This window comes from Pecten maximus, chromosome 19 (genome assembly GCF_902652985.1).
Source record: "Pecten maximus chromosome 19, xPecMax1.1, whole genome shotgun sequence".
NCBI lineage: Eukaryota > Metazoa > Mollusca > Bivalvia > Pectinida > Pectinidae > Pecten > Pecten maximus.
Genome location: NC_047033.1, coordinates 5,564,658 through 5,586,080, shown reverse-complemented (window position 1 = coordinate 5,586,080; position 21,423 = coordinate 5,564,658). Strand labels below are relative to the sequence as shown.

Sequence of the window (21,423 nt, the reverse complement as noted above, 5' to 3'; positions counted from 1 at the left end):
CTTATATTTTTCACTAGTGAAAATATAACAAAAATCTTACATTTTCATTGCAGTGAAAATATAAGTTTTATTAGTTAGACAATTCTCTATATTTCACTGGCAAAAATGTAATAAATATTTTTTTCAAATATAAAAATGGACTTCCATCAAAATGTACAGTTACTGGAACATAAAATGTTACTTTTATTCTTTATTCTTAACATGAACTTTCGTTTTATTCATGAAATGAACATTTTATTCATGTTTTTATTGATATGACAAATCAGTAGAAATCATATGATAAAGTAAATGCAGACTTTAGTTTAGGTTTTTGTAAAACTTTGTTATTTATTTGTATCATCTTATCGTTTTCAAAGCGTTATCCGCAACATAACCGTAGCATTTTAGTCATGCTTTCGTAGTGTTTCCGTAGTAATACCATAGCTTATAGGGAATTACATGTAGCAACATGATAACACAGCACCTTGATTTTGGCTTAGTTTTTCTTCATTTAGTAATAATCACAGAAGATAGATCCGGTAACCGGTTCAGATTTCCGGAAATTATGAAAATCAAATTTAGATTTAACAAATCATTTCTAAATCATAATATTGGATTTGAAAACGACAATAACTGTAATTACCGTAGCAGATATTATATTAAAGTTTAAAAACAAAATTGCGGTCTCCAGATAATTATGTGGCGGCCGCCAGATAAATATGTGGAGGCCGCCAGATAATTAAGTGGCGGCCGCCAGATAAAATATTTTCGCATGCCATGAAAAACATACTCCAATGTGAGCCTAATACGCAAAGGGAGGCAAACGCGGATTTCCAATTGCTTTGGCAGTAACACTGTATAAATATCATAAAACACGAGCTCGACTCAGTCACCATAGGTAGGGCCCACGTGTATGGAAGGTTAATGCTGTCCCATCGTGTATAGAAATACTATATGAAAACATATTTTATTTAATTCAATCTTGTTAGTACGTGATTTGATTTTATGATTATATTATATGATGTAGCATTATTATGGTTTCACTAATGTATCATATCAGTTATATGGTTATGCAATCAATATCTTGAGGCCTTTATAGCACCACTGACGGGTCCTATATATATGCAAAAGTTAAAACAACTGTTTGATGCAATTTTAATAATATAACTTATGCTATCCTATATTCAGTTTAAACTAAATATAGGATAACATAAGTTGCATACGTAAAAATTAATGAATACCATTATTTTCCTTTTCTGCAATCTTTTGAGATTGCAAGCGGAACAACTGCTGGTCGACAAGCCGGTGAAGCTTAGTGTGACCTGTGTCATAATTCCTGTATCTAGTAATACAACAGTATCAAAATTGATTACTTTATCTTACTCTCAATTAGTATAGAAAGTTGCTAGCATCTTGTGGCTTTTGTACATTCTGTATGATCAGGAGGGTAACAGCCATTATACCAATATTGGTCAAATTTGTGTTAAGTTACATTCTTCAAATAAGAACTATGATGATGACAACAAAACCACTACATAAATAATCTTACAGGCAAGGGTCAACGACTGCTAAGTAATTTCTATATCAACTTTTTCTGGATCAAACAATATTTTACGGTGTGGGATGTGCATAAGAAATCTGCACGAAGTATGCACGCAATAATAAATGAGTTACTGTATCATGCAGACGAATACTCGCACGGTAGGGGATCGAAAAGAGGTGTGTGCGATAGTTAACGTTGTTGATATATATTCAGGAATTGATTACAAATAATGTTCGGGACTGTTGAAAAGATGACATGCCTAGGACTACCTAGATGGGTAATAATTTATAACACAATATTTACTATCGGAAATTTATCGTAGATGTAGTGTCTAACTACTTTTATGTCGGGATGCTATCAATTTGGTTTGTGTGTAATTAAGGTGTGACTTTGGTTACTGATTCTGCATGAAATTAGATATATCATGTGGAAGGCAAAACAGAAAACAGAATAACTGAAATATTTATTTTATTCACTAGATGAAATCATTTGGAAGGTATGGGGTACAAATCGTTCTCCCACATTTCAGAGAAATCTTGGTTATCAAAACTAGTCTAATAAAGAAGGTAACTTTTTTTTTAAAAACTTAGAACAGTAAAGAAATCCAACATTGTTTGTATATAAATGTTTCTGGTTATCAATGAAAGGTATTAGAATATTTCATAAAGATTCGTCGCATAGAGAAGTAGAGGTAATCCAGATGTTTTATATCACCGTTCCCATCCTGCGGTGAGTGCTGTGGTATACAATTCTTATCTCGTTTGCGTCATTGACACCTAATGAAAACAAACGATTCCTGTATATTTTAAATGCTCTTATTTGATCGCATTACGAAATTTGAATAGATACGTAAACTTATTTGACACAAATATCATTTTCTATGGAAATGGTATGCGACACAAATATAATTCATTCAAAAATATTTATTGTCGACACCTGACTTACCAATAAAAAATAAGTAGTGATATCTTAACTCTGGTCTTAGAAGTTTTGAAGATAAAAGCATTCAGTCTTTTTCTCATTTGTTACACGAAGTTTTACCTCAAATAAAAACTTGTTTATTAGAATCAATTTAAATAAAAAAAAGTACTCAAACAAAGCCTACCTCTTAACCAGCAACATCGTTCTCGCAGGACGAATGGGATTATCCTGTTTTCATCTGCCATTTCTTCTTCCTGTTATAGACATTGGTATTACAAAAAGAATACGTAAAACGGTAAATTGTACATTGTGTTAGATGCACTAAGGAAATTAGGAATCTGATATAAAGCTAATATGGTCTAAAAGTTGGAGTTGAACACAATTTCAAATTTGACGGCATTTCTATTAGATATGTCATTCCCATTAAAAACTTCATGTACATTATCACCCAGATACTACTACTGAGTGCATGCTTTAACATATAAAACATCATAACTGGAATCGTTTATCTGGGGATCAGTTTTTATATGTTCAATCCCAAACATACCAAAAGTAACACCAATAAAAACATTTTAGCATATCAACGATACCTGCTCCCAAATAAACCTGAAAACAACAGCATCATATCGCTTAAAAATTAATTAAGATCAATCCTGCAAATCCCCTTACGAAATATGTGATGGATTGAAAGACAAAAGGACACGATGCGCAACATCATACGATTCAAACCAGTTTGTGTTTGTAACTCCCAAAATATTCGTTTACACATCTCCATACCTTTCCTACGTGCTCTACCCCTTCTTCTACCCTTGCGTCTACCTCCTGATCCTCTTGAGTGTGACCTTGATCCTGAGCTTGATCCTGAGCTTGAGCTTGACCTTGAGCTTGAACTTGAGCTTGAGTCGTCATTATCTATAAAACATCACTAGTCCAGTACTGATTTAGAAAAATGGCTGGTAAGATATTATCCACGCCAACAAACAATGATATGCTTGGAACATAAATGTTATAAATGTTATTAAGAAAAAAATGGTATGTTGATAAGATTACGACAATTAAAAAATAAAATATGAGTTTATAGAAGAGTGTAAAATTGACGGATCTGAATAGCATTTTTAATTCATATGACTTAAATAGATGCAATCTATATGAATAGTAAGAAATATGAAACAACAGTAGCAAGCTATTACTGATTCATTTCATCATTCACCAATACCAAGGCATTACTACTGATAATAGTGACCGGAAGTTAGGAAAATATTGAAGGACATATGCATGTAACTATCATTCAATTTATATTTCAATTGTTCGAAATATTCCAGTGTTTCACCGATTTCCTCACTGGTTCACACAGGTCAAATACAATCTGACATTTGGTACTGAAGAATTAACAGACAATGATTAAATAAACAAGGATGGATAGTATTGCAACAGCAATACAAAGTCTCCTGCCTGAGCTAGAAGTGCACCTATTCATTTCCCATTTTTTTTTTTGAAAATAGTTTTTCGAAAAAAAAAAAAAAACAAATGTGGGATGCATAACTACATGTTATACTGATCATGTATATCAAGTTTCGTTAAGATCGGAGTAGTACTTTAGAAGGAGTTGTCCGGACAACTGTTGCGTGACAGACAGACAGACGGACGGACGGACGGACGGACAGACAGACAGACAGACAGACATACAGACAGACAGACAGACAGACAAACAGACAGACAGACGGACGGACGGACGGAGGGTAAACCTAAAGTCCCCCCGTTTTTCAAACGGCAGGGGACTAATAAAGACACAAACAACTTACCTACAGATTCACAAATATTTCCGGTGAAACCTGGTTCACAACAGCAAGAACCAATTCCTACTTCATCAGTTATGCACGTCCCGCTGTTCAGACAGGGATTTCCACTACAATCTTAAACCATAAAACGTCGAAATTCCCAATGATAACTCACAGTCGTTAATACAATTTGCAATGCGGGTCAATTCGATGAAGCAGAATAGGCTTATAATCTTCCGAAATGGCTGGTCTTTTTATCGTTGTCATTTTATACGGTTCATAGAAACTTTTTTATCGTTCGAATTTTCAATGGCTTTATTGAATTTGAGTTAGAATTACGTTTTCGGTTTTGAGCGGTTTTGTCTGCGGTTTGCTAATTATTGATGCAAAAACTCAAGATATTTTCTGTTTCTTACCCTGCACGCTTAAACGAAGCAGTCGTTAAGGACTTGGAATCATAAAATGTGCAAAAGTGTAAGAAATATTCTTTAAAAAAGAGAGAAAATAAGAAATATTTTTATTACCATTAATTGATATTCCTTACAGCTGATATTCGTGATATACATATTCACGCACATATCAACGTTCTCACCTATTTGTTCACAGAAAGTTCCAGAAAGACCCCCAGGACAAACACAGCCGGTTCCGTTACAGCAGCTGCCGCCATTAAGACAAGGATTGTTGGTACAATCTTAAATGAAAACAAATTAGACTTTAACAGAATAAGAGTTGTCAACATACCATTTGTATCAATTTGAAATTACGAATCCAACAGGAAGAAAGACACCTTCTTTCCTGAAGTATCTGAAAGCATTGAATAACTGTTACCAGAGGCTAGTAAACAGGCGATGTGAATACATGGATGAGAGATAAAGGGAACATTTTACGTTCAGGTGACATGCATGGTTATCTGTCAACCAAAATTGTTTTCATATTGACTATAAACTAGCATGTTGTTACAGTGAATGTTTGTATTTACATTAATGCAGTTATTTTTAATTCCTGAAGGAAAACTGTATAGGAATTTCCTCCGAAAGTGTGTCACAACTTATGAGGTCGTATAATTTTTTCGCGGTTGCTTATTTGATAAAATGCTTACAAATTCAGAATGCTCTCCAGGCCTTATCATATCGAACGTAACTAAAAGCTTTGCTTCACCTAGAATAAATGGAGCTATATTCCAACATTGACCGATATTTTGGTATGCAGTTCCGTACACCTCAGTTTGGTTTACTAACGTTTGTTTGTTTGTTTTTGTTTAACGTCTTATAAACAGCCATGGTCATTTAAGGACGTGCCAGGTTTGGAGGTGGAGGAAAGCCGGAGTACCCGGAGAAAAACCACCGGCCTACGGCCAGTACCTGGCAACTGCCCCACGTAGGTTTCAAACTCGCAACCCAGAGGTGGAAGGCTAGCGTTAAAGTGTCGGGACACCTTAACCACTCGGCCACCGCGGCCCCTCTTTACCAACGACATATAGGCAAATGGCACAAGGAACGTGAATATTGATATTTTTATTAGAAATAATCTTCTTGAAAAAGCTAATTCTGGTCATTTTTGAAAGGGCCTGCATGTTTTAAACGTATGGATATGATAATAGGTGGTTCAAAGGAGAAATGGACGTCAAGTTGTTTTGATAAAATGGCAATTCAACTAGTTTAACATCGAACAACGAGATACAAAATAGTATGATTGATAGACAAATATTCCTACAAATGAGTTTAAAGGTCGCACAAACAAGACATTTAGCCGTAAAGATAACTAAACATTCAAATTGATGAATGTACTTCACTGCTTGTTTTAGTTAAGGAATGACTGTAAACTTAATACCGCTTTTATAAATGAATTATATGATAGAGGAGTATGTATACATAAGGCATGTAAGTACCTAAAAGCACTTCTGTTATTTCAACTATTAGGAATGGCAAGAACGAAAAGAGGAGAAATGCACATGTCAAGTTTGAAAGGTTGGTATGAAAATATACCTCCGAGTATAATTAAATTATATAAACATGGTTAATATTTCAACTAGTATGCAATATATCACCCATCCCTTTACTGGTTCATACAAGTCAAATATTCTGGAAAATGGAAAGAAGTAAGGCACAAACGACCTACCTACTGTGTCGCAAACGTCTCCTGTGAAATCTGGAGCACAGCTACACCTACCGACTCCTCCACCATCAGTTAAACATGTGGCGCCGTTAAGACAAGGATTGGTATCATCGCCATCATCTCCGCCACAATCTTGATATCAATATTTTTCATGATTCTTTTAACGTTTTTGAAATGCTACAAATATGTGCATTGCAGGCAAAGTCGATTAGACATAATTCGCTTACAATCTTCCGGAACACCTCGTCCTTTTTTCCTTTGTCCCTTTACATAGTTCATAACATTAATAAAATAAATATTGTTCGCATTAATCAATCATTATACCGATTTTTAGTGAGAATGGTGGTTTCAGTATTTATCAGTATTGTCTATGTTTCAATGGTCGTTGATGGAAATAGTACAATTCAAGGAGATTACTTATTTGAGATAAAGCTTAACGTTGCAATCTTAAGGACTTAAATGATGAAAGATAATAGTGCATAAAACACATATAGAAAGAAAGAACAAAAAAACAAAAAATTCAACCTCCTCACCTATTTGTTCACAGAAAGTTCCAAAAAGGCCCCCAGGACAATCACAGCCGGTTCCGGAATAGCAGCTGCCGCCATTAAGACAAGGATTGTTGGAACAATCTTAAATGAAAACAAATCAGACTTTAACAGAATAAGAGTAGTCAACATACCATTTGTATCAATTTGAAATTACGAATCCAACAGGAAGTAAGAGACCTTATTTCCGGAAGTATCTGAAAGCATTGAATAACTGTTACCAGAGGCTGGTAAACAGGCGATGTGAATAATGAGTGAAAGGTAAAGTGAACATTCCTAACATGAACATTGATTTGTTACCCAAACTGTATTCATTTCGACTGGATGCTAGAATTTCAGAACTATTTACTGTGTATATATCGTTTAATGTAATTTCAGATTAAAGCATAAATGCATGGAATTAACCGCTTGTTATTTAAATGTCCGTACGGTCAAATCGAAGACCAGCCAACTTTTCTTGAAGAAATTGAATAGGTTTTAGTGTCGTCGTAAACGACACGCTCATAAAATGGTTCTGACACTAGTCAACCTTTATTATACATTTCGAATACTTGTGTATATATCGAATAATTGATACCAACTGCATAATTGTTAATATTGTTTAAGATTAAAGGCTTTTTGGGTATTGGTCGTTATCATTTCGAATTGGGGCGATGCTGAATGGGTATTGCATTGTATACACTCGACATCATCCCTGGAAACACTTATGTTCCTATCAACTTGATTAACGCTACTCTGAAATTCTAATTTAAATCCTCCTTTCAGTAGGTGACAACGATTCTAAGGATATTTCATCTGAGATGGATTCCATGTTAATCATTCAGATGAGTGCGACTCGGTCCCGAAATTTGATGTAAGGTAGGCCTTTGAAATCAGTGAATAGCCACAACACTAACAAATCTATTATGTATAAACATCAGAAAACCATGTCGATACCCTCGATTTTCACAAGGTTTGTATCAATACTGGACTTTTAAATGTTGTCGTGCTTTGCATTTTTTTTTCAAAAGCCGAACAGTGCCCCTGTAACGAAGTTAACAACTATGTTAATTTCATATCTAGAATGACACTGAACATGATTTTGAGACAACTACAATCCTTGTATTACATATTTGAAGCGTCACAACTTGTGAAGTTGATTGATGTTTTTCTTGGTGGCTTATATTATTGAATTTTAACAAATTCAAAATGCCCTTCAGGTCTATTGATACCGAACGTAACAGGAAGCCCTATTTAATTTGCTTCGTCGAATCATTTAATGAAACTGCAAATTAACTATAGAGATATCGTTCAAATATGATACAAATTAGTATGGATGAGAGAAAAAATCGTAGAAATGAGTTGAAAAAAATAATACAAACAATATATATAGCTGTAATGATAAGGAAACATGCAGAATGATGATATATATTCGTCTGCTTGTTAAGTCTACAAAAAAAACTGTTTAAAGGATACGCATTTAGATCTGAATGCTATCAGAGACATTGTGTTTACAGAATAAGGCATGTAAAAACACCCTCAGCTATTTCGTCTTTCGTCAAATTGCTTAGGTATGACAAAGATCGAAAGAGAGGGAATTCAATTATAGTATTTAATCTATCACGCATCTCTTCACTTGTTTATACAAGGTAAATACAAACTTATGTTTTCAAGAAAAAGAATGCAACAGCATTCAATGCAACGGAGAGAAATAAATTCAAAAACGACTTACCGACTTTGTCGCAAACGTGTCCGGTGAAATCTGGTGCACATACACACGAACCCATTCCTCCACCGTTAGTTTCGCACGTGCCGCCATTTAGACATGGATTAATGCCACTATCACTGTTACAATCTTAAAACATATATAGGATCTGTATGACCCACTATGATCACACATACATATCGATATTGATGTGATTGATTTGTTTAGATGATTTTTTTCAGTGCCGCATGTATTTGCATTGTGTGTCGAAACTACAGAAGATCTTGTCGTATTATCAATGTCAACAAACTTAATGGATTTGTTATTGGTCGTAAATGTACTTTGTAATCGTGTTATCGATTTTCAGTGAGAGTTAGGATTTCGGTTTTTATCGGTATTGTCTTTGTTTTAATAAAGATTGATGAAAATGGCTAAATTCAAGATAGAAATGGCTTCGTAACGACAGGGCTTCAATGAGGGAGTCTTCAAGGCCTTGGAACCATTAAATGCGATAGTGTATAATAAAAACAATAATGATTTGGAGTTTTATATACTGCTATATCACAGCAACATAACTGTCTCAAGGCAGTTCACAAATTATTATCCATGGTTATTGGGCCTTTAGCAACCAGCTTATGTCTTTCTCAAATCTGCCAGGAGTTTTCAGCCGGAGCTGCCATTTCGGCGCTAATAGCTTGTATTTCTTGTACTACCCTACTATGCGCTCATTTACAGCAGAGTAAACTGGATCATAACAGGGTAAAACATCTTGTTCAATGATACAACACACCGTCAGTGCCGGGACTCGTATTAGCGACCCTTCGGTAACATAGCCCTTCGTCCTACCATAGACCACCGAGCATACAGAGAAAAAACATATTTTGATTATGTTTATTATTACTCTTCACAGCAGACATTCGCGACAAACAGTTTGACACACATATATAACCATTCTTACCTATTTGTTCGCAGAAAGTTCCAAAAAGGCCCCCAGGACAAACACATCCATTTGCGTTATTGCAAGTGCCGCCATTAACACAGGGACTGTTGGAACAATCTTGGGGACAAAAATCAGAATAAGCGAAGTCGACAGTCCATTTATGTCAATATAAAAACAACAAATCCTACATAAAGTTGAAAACGCATTTCCCGGAGTATATTTAAGCATTCAACCGTTTCCAGACTCTAGTATACAAGTGATATAACATTTGGGTGACAAACAAATCAAACGTTGCTTATTCAGGCGAAATGAACATATATTTGTCATCTTAATTCTATTCATATCGACTATATATTAGCGTGTTACAACCATTATCTGTTTATAATTTACATTGATCTAAGTTTTCTTGTGACTTAAGCAACATGCATTTGAACTTATTGAAAACAAATGACGTCAGTGAGCTCAAATTTTAATAACACCTTATCAAAATGGTTTGAACACATATTAACCTGTTAGGTAGCACACTACAGTAGAGTAGACTAGACTAGTCATGGGTGATTTTAAGCAAATAAATCCTGTAATCTGATATGCACGGAAATAGAGAAAAAAAAAGAGAAGAAAAAAAAGTATAATATAATTTGTATATTCATTATGCAGTATAATATGCATGCATCACATTTGTTAAAAAAAAAGAAAAAAAAAGAAAGAAAATTGGTTCCGGATTCTAGATTTCCGGATTTTCTGAAACCAGATATCTTTCAGAAAAAATAAAATGCGTAGAGAATTGGGTCTTTTTTGTTCTTGGTTTTTGTGATGATATTTTTCAATATTTAAGGTTTTTTGAAGTGTTTGCCATGGTTTTCACAGGCAAACATCGAAACATGAGTTTACTTATCCTCCATATCTGTATTAAATTTTCAAATGTTGAGCAAATTACAAAGATATATTTATACTTTATTATAGGTAATATGTAGGGTTAACTGGCTATGTTTATTACATATCTAAAATGTATGCCTTATTTTTTTAGAATGGACCCGTTTACTATACAATACTACCTTAAAGCCTTTGTTATACATTTCACAAACGGATGTTTATGTCGTAAAATATTTCCAATTAATTAATTTCTGATTGTTTGAAATCATAATCTTTTTTCAGCACTGATATGTAGCGTTATTATTTGGAGGAGACTTTTATGTTGTCACTTTAGCACAACCCCGAAAATATCCGGTAAGACGCCACATTTGGTCACATTATGCTAACAATGGTGAACCAATCGTTCAACTTCCTAAATGATGAGCGCTAAGCAGGAGTAGAATCTACCATTTTTGGAGACGATGGTATATTTTGATCAAAGGACAGAACCCAATACCTTTCTCAAAAGGGGCGAATACTCAAATGATGGCTAAAAGTGTGGCAGAGTCAAAGAAGCTATTAGGAAAAAGAACGTTTTTTTTCTTAGAAAGAAGATACAAGATAAAACCCTAAATTAATCTTCTCTTTCGATCATTACTGGTGTAGTTTAATGCTATTGATACCTAGCATCAGAAGCGAAATATTGATTATGGTCATTTTCGACATTAAATAACTAAAGACACATTCCTAATTATCCTACACAGTTGTGAATATTGTATCACTTTAACTTATGTTGTTGTCAACACGTAAATAAGTCAAATTTACCTACCATGTGATTATGTTTAGAACGATGGCATTAATTTCTATTGTTAACATATTATGTTTGGAATAAGCATAAACCAGACTTCGGGAATGTCTCAAACGAATTTATGTTACATAAATGTGTATAGAATGGTTATTATCTCATGTTTCTATTATTGATTTGATACAAGAATGAAAATACTTTATCAAGTATAGCGCCTTTAGATCTGAATACTATAAGAGACATTGTGTCTACAGAATAAGGCATGTAAAAACACCCTAAGCTATTTCGTCTTTCGTCAAATTACTTAGGAATGACAAAGATCGAAAGAGAGGGAATTCAGATCATAAGCTTGAAAAGTCCTGATGAGAATATACATCTTACTATAATTTCAATTAAACACACAACTTTTATTTCAATTATAGTATTTAATCTATCACGCATCTCTTCACTTGTTTATACAAGGCAAATACAAACTTATGTTTTCAAGAAAAAGAATGCAACAGCATTCAATGCAACGGAGAGAAATAAATTCAAAAACGACGTACCGACTTTGTCGCAAACGTGTCCGGTGAAATCTGGTGCACATACACACGAACCCATTCCTCCAGCGTTAGTTTCGCACGTGCCGCCATTTAGACATGGATTAATGCCACTATCACTGTTACAATCTTAAAACATATATAAGATCTGTATGACCCACTATGATCACACATACATATCGATATTGATGTGATTGATTTGTTTAGATGATTTTTTTCAATGCAGCATGTATTTGCATTGTGTGTTAAAACTACAGAAGATCTTGTCGTATTATCAATGTCATTTTACAAACTTAATGGATTTGTTATTGTTTGTAAATGTACTTTGTAATCGTGTTATCGATTTTTAGTGAGAGTTAGAATTTCGGTTTTTATCGGTATTGTCTTCGTTTTAATAAAGATTGATGAAAATGGTTAAATTCAAGATAGAAATGGCTTCGTAACGACAGGGCTTCAATGAGGGAGTCTTCAAGGACTTGGAATCATTAAATGCGATAGTGTATAATAAAAACAATAATGGAGTTTTATATACTGCTATATCACTGCAACATAACCGTCTCAAGGCAGTTCACAAATTATTATCCATGGTTATTGGGCCTTTAGCAACCAGCTTATGTCTTTCTCAAATCTGCCAGGAGTTTTCAGCCGGAGCTGCCATTTCGGCGCTAATAGCTTGTATTTCTTGTACTACCCTACTATGCGCTCATTTACAGCAGAGTAAACTGGATCATAACAGGGTAAAACATCTTGTTCAATGATACAACACACCGTCAGTGCCGGGACTCGTATTAACGACCCTTCGGTAACATAGCCCTTCGTCCTACCATAGACCACCGAGCATACAGAGAAAAAACATATTTTGATTATGTTTATTATTACTCTTCACAGCAGACATTCGCGACAAACAGTTTGACACACATATATAACCATTCTTACCTATTTGTTCGCAGAAAGTTCCAAAAAGGCCCCCAGGACAAACACATCCATTTGCGTTATTGCAAGTGCCGCCATTAACACAGGGACTGTTGGAACAATCTTGGGGACAAAAATCAGAATAAGCGAAGTCGACAGTCCATTTATGTCAATATAAAAACAACAAATCCTACATAAAGTTGAAAACGCATTTCCCGGAGTATATTTAAGCATTCAACCGTTTCCAGACTCTAGTATACAAGTGATATAACATTTGGGTGACAAACAAATCAAACGTTGCTCATTCAGGCGAAATGAACATATATTTGTCATCTTAATTCTATTCATATCGACTATATATTAGCGTGTTACAACCATTATCTGTTTACAATTTACATTGATCTAAGTTTTCTTGTGACTTAAGCAACATGCATTTGAACTTATTGAAAACAAATGACGTCAGTGAGCTCAAATTTTAATAACACCTTATCAAAATGGTTTGAACACATATTAACCTGTTAGGTAGCACACTACAGTAGAGTAGACTAGACTAGCCATGGGTGATTTTAAGCAAATAAATCCTGTAATCTGATATGCACGGAAATAGAGAAAAAAAAAAGAGAAGAAAAAAAAGTATAATATAATTTGTATATTCATTATGCAGTATAATATGCATGCATCACATTTGTTAAAAAAAAAGAAAAAAAAAGAAAGAAAATTGGTTCCGGATTCTAGATTTCCGGATTTTCTGAAACCAGATATCTTTCAGAAAAAATAAAATGCGTAGAGAATTGGGTCTTTTTTGTTCTTGGTTTTTGTGATGATATTTTTCAATATTTAAGGTTTTTTGAAGTGTTTGCCATGGTTTTCACAGGCAAACATCGAAACATGAGTTTACTTATCCTCCATATCTGTATTAAATTTTCAAATGTTGAGCAAATTACAAAGATATATTTATACTTTATTATAGGTAATATGTAGGGTTAACTGGCTATGTTTATTACATATCTAAAATGTATGCCTTATTTTTTAAGAATGGACCCGTTTACTATACAATACTACCTTAAAGCCTTTGTTATACATTTCACAAACGGATGTTTATGTCGTAAAATATTTCCAATTAATTAATTTCTGATTGTTTGAAATCATAATCTTTTTTCAGCACTGATATGTAGCGTTATTATTTGGAGGAGACTTTTATGTTGTCACTTTAGCACAACCCCGAAAATATCCGGTAAGACGCCACATTTGGTCACATTATGCTAACAATGGTGAACCAATCGTTCAACTTCCTAAATGATGAGCGCTAAGCAGGAGTAGAATCTACCATTTTTGGAGACGATGGTATATTTTGATCAAAGGACAGAACCCAATACCTTTCTCAAAAGGGGCGAATACTCAAATGATGGCTAAAAGTGTGGCAGAGTCAAAGAAGCTATTAGGAAAAAGAACGTTTTTTTTCTTAGAAAGAAGATACAAGATAAAACCCTAAATTAATCTTCTCTTTCGATCATTACTGGTGTAGTTTAATGCTATTGATACCTAGCATAAGAAGCGAAATATTGATTATGGTCATTTTCGACATTAAATAACTAAAGACACATTCCTAATTATCCTACACAGTTGTGAATATTGTATCACTTTAACTTATGTTGTTGTCAACACATAAATAAGTCAAATTTACCTACCATGTGATTATGTTTAGAACGATGGCATTAATTTCTATTGTTAACATATTATGTTTGGAATAAGCATAAACCAGACTTCGGGAATGTCTCAAACGAATTTATGTTACATAAATGTGTATAGAATGGTTATTATCTCATGTTTCTATTCTTGATTTGATACAAGAATGAAAATACTTTATCAAGTATAGCGCCTTTAGATCTGAATACTATAAGAGACATTGTGTCTACAGAATAAGGCATGTAAAAACACCCTAAGCTATTTCGTCTTTCGTCAAATTACTTAGGAATGACAAAGATCGAAAGAGAGGGAATTCAGATCATAAGCTTGAAAAGTCCTGATGAGAATATACATCTTACTATAATTTCAATTAAACACACAACTTTTATTTCAATTATAGTATTTAATCTATCACGCATCTCTTCACTTGTTTATACAAGGCAAATACAAACTTATGTTTTCAAGAAAAAGAATGCAACAGCATTCAATGCAACGGAGAGAAATAAATTCAAAAACGACGTACCGACTTTGTCGCAAACGTGTCCGGTGAAATCTGGTGCACATACACACGAACCCATTCCTCCAGCGTTAGTTTCGCACGTGCCGCCATTTAGACATGGATTAATGCCACTATCACTGTTACAATCTTAAAACATATATAAGATCTGTATGACCCACTATGATCACACATACATATCGATATTGATGTGATTGATTTGTTTAGATGATTTTTTTCAATGCAGCATGTATTTGCATTGTGTGTTAAAACTACAGAAGATCTTGTCGTATTATCAATGTCATTTTACAAACTTAATGGATTTGTTATTGTTTGTAAATGTACTTTGTAATCGTGTTATCGATTTTTAGTGAGAGTTAGGATTTCGGTTTTTATCGGTATTGTCTTCGTTTTAATAAAGATTGATGAAAATGGTTAAATTCAAGATAGAAATGGCTTCGTAACGACAGGGCTTCAATGAGGGAGACTTCAAGGACTTGGAATCATTAAATGCGATAGTGTATAATAAAAACAATAATGATTTGGAGTTTTATATACTGCTATATCACAGCAACATAACCGTCTCAAGGCAGTTCACAAATTATTATCTATGGTTAATGGGCCTTTCGCAACCAGCTTATGTCTTTCTCAAATCTGCCAGGAGTTTTCAGCCGGAGCTGCCATTTCGGCGCTTATAGCTTTTATTTCTTGTACTACCCTACTCTGCGCTCATTTACAGCGGAGTAAACTGGATCATAACAGGGTAAAACATCTTATTCAATGATACAACACACCGTCAGTGCCGGGACTCGTATTAGCGACCCTTCGGTAACATAGCCCTTCGTCCTACCATAGACCACCGAGCATACAGAGAAAAAACATATTTTGATTATGTTTATTATTACTCTTCACAGCAGACATTCGCGACAAACAGTTTGACACATATATAACCATTCTTACCTATTTGTTCGCAGAAAGTTCCAAAAAGGCCCCCAGGACAAACACATCCATTTGCGTTATTGCAAGTGCCGCCATTAACACAGGGACTGTTGGAACAATCTTGGGGACAAAAATCAGAATAAGCGAAGTCGACAGTCCATTTATGTCAATATGAAACAACAAATCCTACATAAAGTTGAAAACTCATTTCACGAAGTACATTTAAGCATTCAACCGTTTCCAGACTCTAGTATACAAGTGATATAAAATTTGGGTGACAAACCAATTATCTTACACAGTTGTGAATATTGTATCACTTTAACTTATGTTGTTGTCAACACGTAAATAAGTCAAATTTACCCACCATGTGATTATGTTTAGAACGATGGCATTGGTGTCTATTGTTAACATATTATGTTTGGAATACGCATAAACCAGACTTCGGGAATGTCTCATACGAATTTATGTTACATACATGTGTATAGAATGGTTATTATCTCATGTCTCTATTCTTGATTTTATACCAGAATGAAAATACATGTCAAGTATATGCGTTTACTTACCCAAATTCTCACAGAAACACCCTTCAAATCCCGAAAGACAAATACATATTCCTCTAAGGCATGTTCCTCCATTTTGACACTGTCCAGGTCTGCATAAGGATCGACCACCTGTTAAAATAGAAAAGGCGTAATTATTTTGTAATTCATCAATATTTTGAGAAATATGACAAACACACATAGTCCGGATGTGTACATATCTATGTAAATGAAAACGCAGGTTGCCATCTAAAATCAGTTTTATACATAAAATTTATTTTCCGCGGGGTATTCGCAGGAAATCACGGTAAACAAATACTTTTCTTAATTCCAATAATTGATTAATTAATTCAAGGAGCTTTTTGTAACGAATGTATTTTATTCATTGGAAACAGATACATGTACATGTATTATGTTTATTCTAAACCCTTTTGTTTATCTATTTTACTCGGAGTTGGCTTTCATCGTTTCCGGTACCATATTATACATATATGCATTATTTTATCTTTTCTCCTTTTTATCAAAACAAAAAACAACACCATATTGTATCTTAAAGATGTGTTAGTTGAAGTTAGCAGGTGATGTTAGGTGTATATGAAAGTCTATATCTATCAAATGATATGAGATTTTTCATGAGAGTATGGTGTTATTAGAACCGAGGCGTTTCATCATTGTACTTATTACCGTTACTAATTTATTCCTGCCCTTATGTAATTTCTATATATGTCATTTACCACTCAAGCAGCATTCTCCGTCGTTTTCTTTAAAACACAGTTTATTTTGACAAACAGGCAGTGTCACATTCTTTTACTATCTGAACATCTGTATCGTTCCGTGGTGGCATATTTCTGTCATCGTGTTGCCGACTTACGACTTAAATATGTCGACATATTTCTGAGAAGATGTCGACATCATAAAAAATATGCCGACATAAACCGGAAAATATGTCGACTTAATAGTTTACTTACTGAGATAATATTCATCATCATCTAGGAAGTGGCTGGCAGAAATATGCCACCGTGCTATATAAAGCCGAGTTTCCAACTTCCTAGATAGTTATCACGGCTTTATTATCTCGGCAATTAAGCTTATAAGTCGGTATATTTTTCGGTTTATATCGACATATTTGTTTATGATGTTGACATCTTCTCGGAAATATATCGACATCTTTCAAGTCGGCAACTCGATGGCAGAAATATGCCACCTAGTTCCGTTTCCACACATTTTTATTTGAAACTGTGTAGTTGTGTCGGTCTTGAAATTATTAGTTTTCTATTTGGGAATATAATATCTACACAATGCGGAGAGAAGCTAACTACATTTCATTAGATATATATTTGATTTTGTTTTTAGATTTTTTAATTTCCCCAGTGTAGCACACATATGAACTCTGCTATGTTCATGCTAACAAAAAACGCAAAAACCAATATTGTCGAAAATTGAGCATTTATTAAATGCCATATATATGATTTTTTTTTTAAATTTGACGGATAACAATAAGTGAAAATGTGATATAAATGTATTTATCTTTAATATATAAGTTTTCATGAGTATTCATGAGTGTTGTAGGGTCTTGACATTTCTTGATAACGAGGTTTGAGGGTGGGAGAGGGGTTTGCTCAAAACTTCTGTTGCTAGTGTATGGAGGTGAATGGAAAACAAAACCGTAATTGATAATTCCACGTTAATTCTTCCATCGTCGCTCTGTTTTGTTTGACAATTGTTTAATCGCTTGATATCAAATTGTCATAAACAAATCAAATAGTTGTTATTACATATGTAACACTACTTCTCCGTACAAGATCATACATCTGATGGCTGTACTATTTATACATGCAATGTGACCGCAAGAACTGTCTACTGCAAAACAAAACTCTGTGATTTAAAAATATTTAGGTTTAAACATGTAATGAACGAAAAGGCAATCCTATTTCAATCATAGTACATGTAATAAAGAGAAGCAGTCTTTTAAGTTCATGGATGTGTTTTGTAGTTATTTAGATTCATGGAGGTGTTTTGTTGTGATTGAGTTTCTTGGAGGTGTTTTGTAGCGATATAGATTCTTGGAGATGTTTTGTAGTGATTTAGATTCATGGAGGTGTTTTGTTGTGATTGAGTTTCTTGGAGGTGTTTTGCTGTGATTTAGATTCTTGGAGGTGTTTGGTAGTGATTTAGATTCGTGGAGGTGTTTTGTAGTGATTTAGGTTCGTGGAGGTGTTTTGTAATGATTTAGATTCTTGAAGTTGTTTTATAGTGATTTTGATTCTTGAAGTTGTTTTGTAGTGATTTAGATTCTTGGATTGTTTTCTAGTGATTTAGATTCTTGAAGTTGTTTTGTAGTGATTTAGATTCTTGAAGTTGTTTTGTAGTGATTTAGATTCTTGAAGTTGTTTTGTAGTGAATTTTGTTCTTAGGTGTTTTGTAGTGATTTATTTTCTTGGAGTTGTTTTGTAGTGATTTAGATTCGTTTAGATTCTTTTTCGGGGTATTTTCTAGAGATAGTTAGTAATCGGACTACATGTATGTCATTATGGGGTGAGTTACCTTCACTGAATTGAGCCAGGTACAGCAGAGCTATCCATGTCGCCAGGAGCTTCATCGTGTGTTCCATGAATAGGTCTGAAGTTTAATGAATCTTTATATCCTAGATCTTGCTAAAAGCACAGTATGTAGAACGTATGATTAGCGTAATAATCACAACAAAAGCGCTAAAACATTGATAATTCTAAATTGTTTATGTACATTGACATTAGAGAAAATATTCGCCTTTGTTCAACTTTGTAATTGTAACCCCCAAACAACGAAAGCAATCGTCTTGTGTGTACGCAATTAACGTTACATAGGTGTCCTTGTTTCTGCATATGGGTTTACCTATTGAACCGTATATTTCCTTTCTATTTTAAATATACAGCGGTCTACCCACTAAACCGTACATTGACTATAGTTATCACTGTAAAGCGGCATACCCACTAAACCGTACATTGATCTACTATTATCACTGTACAGCGGTATACCTACTAAACCGTACGTTAATCTACTATTATCACTGTACAGCGGTCTACCCACTAAACCGAACATTGATCTACTATCATCACTGTACAGCGGTCTACCCACTAAACCGAACATTGATCTACTATTATCACTGTACCGGGGTATACCCACTTAACCGTACATTGATCTACTATTATCACTGTACAGCGGTATACCCACTAAACCGAACATTGATCTACTATTATCACTGTACAACGGTCTACCCACTAAACGGAACATTGATCTACTATAATCACTGTACAGCAGTCTACCTACTAAACCGAACATTGATCTACTATTATCACTGTACAGCGGTCTACCCACTAAACCGAACATTGATATACTATTATCACTGTACAGCGGTCTACCCACTAAACCGTACGTTAATCTACTATTATCACTGTACAGCGGCATACGCACTAAACCGAACATTGATCTACAATTATCACTGTACAGCGGTCTATCTACTAAACCGTACATTGATCTACTATTATCACTGTACAACGGTCTACCCACTAAACCGAACATTGATCTACTATTATCACTGTACAGCGGTCTACCTACTAAACCGTACATTGGTCTCCTAGTATCACTGTACAGCGGACTACCCACTAAACCGTACATTGCTCTACTATTATCACTGTACAGCGGTATACCCACTAAACCGAACATTGATCTACTATTATCACTGTACAGCGGTATACCTACTAAACCGAACATTGATCTACTATTATCACTGTACAACGGTCTACCCACTAAACCGAACATTGATCTACTATTATCACTGTACAGCGGTCTACCCACTAAACCGAACATTGATCTACTATAATCACTGTACAGCGGTATACCTACTAAACCGTACATTGATCTACTATTATCACTGTACAACGGTCTACCTACTAAACCGAACATTGGTCTACTATTATCACTGTACAGCGGTCTACTCACTAAACTGTACGTTAATCAACTATTATCACTGTACAGCGGTCTACCCACTAAACCGTACATTGATCTACTATTATCACTGTACAGCGGTCTACTCACTAAACCGTACGTTAATCTACTAGTATCACTGTACAGCGGTATACCCACTAAACCGAACATTTATCTACTATTATCACTGTACAGCGGTCTACCCACTAAACCGAACATTGATCTACTATTATCACTGTACCGGGGTATACCCACTAAACCGTATGTTAATCTACTATTATCACTGTACAGCGGTATACCTACTTAACCGAATATTGGGTCTACTTTTTGTTAGAAATGTTTATCAATTATGTCATACACGAATTTACTCACTTAAACATACGTGGATGTACTCCACCATAAATTGGTGTACTCGACACATCACAGATGAGCGTAGTCACTTCACAATGCAAGAATTTACTCTAAAATATTGTGACCTTTTTCGTTTGTACAAAACAAGAAACTCATGATTTTCACTATACTATATTCCACTTAGTTAAAGTAAATGTGTCTTTAATTGGTATCAATGACAATACTCAAAATATTCCAAAATCTTACAAATGTATACAGTTGGTGAGATGTTCATGTATAAGAATACCAATGCGAAAATATCTTCAAATAAAATTCACTCAAATAAAAGTCAAAAAGCGTTCAATAGATTTAAGTAAATATACAAATAACGGGTTTACAAGGTAAACGTTGCATCAATAAACCTTAATGATAACGAGCAAATAAGATATTTGATAATTAAAGTAAGTTGCTTACCGATACACGAATCAGTTTGGACCAGGCGTCTTCCAAATTAGGCAGAGTCGTCAATGCATCGGACGGGTTAGCTTAAATAGTGACACATCGTGCACATCAACTACTCTTACGTGGATTTTTTTTTTCAATTAAGATGGAAGTTACTTGATAAAATAAATCTTAAAACGAAATCGAATAATTAATCAACATTTATCTGATAGAAAAATGTTAATTTGTTTTAATTGAACGATATTCCAGATAAAATAGTTTTGAATTGATTTCATTTCCATAATTCGTGTCGTTTAACGTTTATTTATAGACACAATATTAAGAGATAATAAACTAAGTAATTAACGAATACCTTAGGTAGCTTTAGATGACGTTCTTTTACCCTTAGTTAT

At 34.2% G+C, this 21,423-nt stretch overlaps 1 protein-coding gene across 3 annotated transcripts; it reads right to left on the bottom strand.

The window, feature by feature from the left end:
- Positions 1-1,973: 1,973 nt before the first annotated feature.
- On the bottom strand, positions 1,974-21,105 carry LOC117318198 (fibropellin-1-like). 3 transcript variants are annotated; one of them, XM_033873228.1, is made up of 16 exons: positions 21,044-21,105; positions 18,821-18,895; positions 16,301-16,408; positions 15,759-15,857; positions 14,826-14,948; positions 12,641-12,739; positions 11,711-11,833; positions 9,527-9,625; positions 8,596-8,718; positions 6,870-6,968; positions 6,340-6,468; positions 4,814-4,912; positions 4,246-4,356; positions 3,221-3,355; positions 2,628-2,697; positions 1,974-2,298 (listed from the first exon to the last, which is right to left on the bottom strand). In XM_033873228.1, exons 2-15 carry the CDS (start codon positions 18,885-18,887, stop codon positions 2,678-2,680), a joined length of 1,434 nt encoding a protein of 477 aa, XP_033729119.1. In that variant the 5' UTR covers positions 18,888-18,895; positions 21,044-21,105; the 3' UTR covers positions 1,974-2,298; positions 2,628-2,677. The 3 variants fall into 3 exon arrangements, with proteins under 3 accessions (XP_033729119.1, XP_033729121.1, XP_033729120.1); XM_033873230.1 differs by lacking the exons at positions 4,814-4,912; positions 6,340-6,468; XM_033873229.1 differs by lacking the exons at positions 6,340-6,468; positions 6,870-6,968.
- Between the last annotated feature and the right edge of the window lie 318 nt (positions 21,106-21,423).

What these genes read in the sequence shown, in the direction of transcription:
- LOC117318198 (XM_033873228.1), bottom strand. Translation starts at nt 18,887, where the DNA reads ATGGAACACACGATGAAGCTCCTGGCGACATGGATAGCTCTGCTGTAC. An exon ending in ACACGTTTGCGACAAAGTCG is followed by an intron (nt 9,626 to 11,710) that starts GTACGTCGTTTT and finishes TTTGTCCCCAAG; the next exon opens with ATTGTTCCAACAGTCCCTGT. An exon ending in AACTTTCTGCGAACAAATAG is followed by an intron (nt 8,719 to 9,526) that starts GTAAGAATGGTT and finishes ATATGTTTTAAG; the next exon opens with ATTGTAACAGTGATAGTGGC.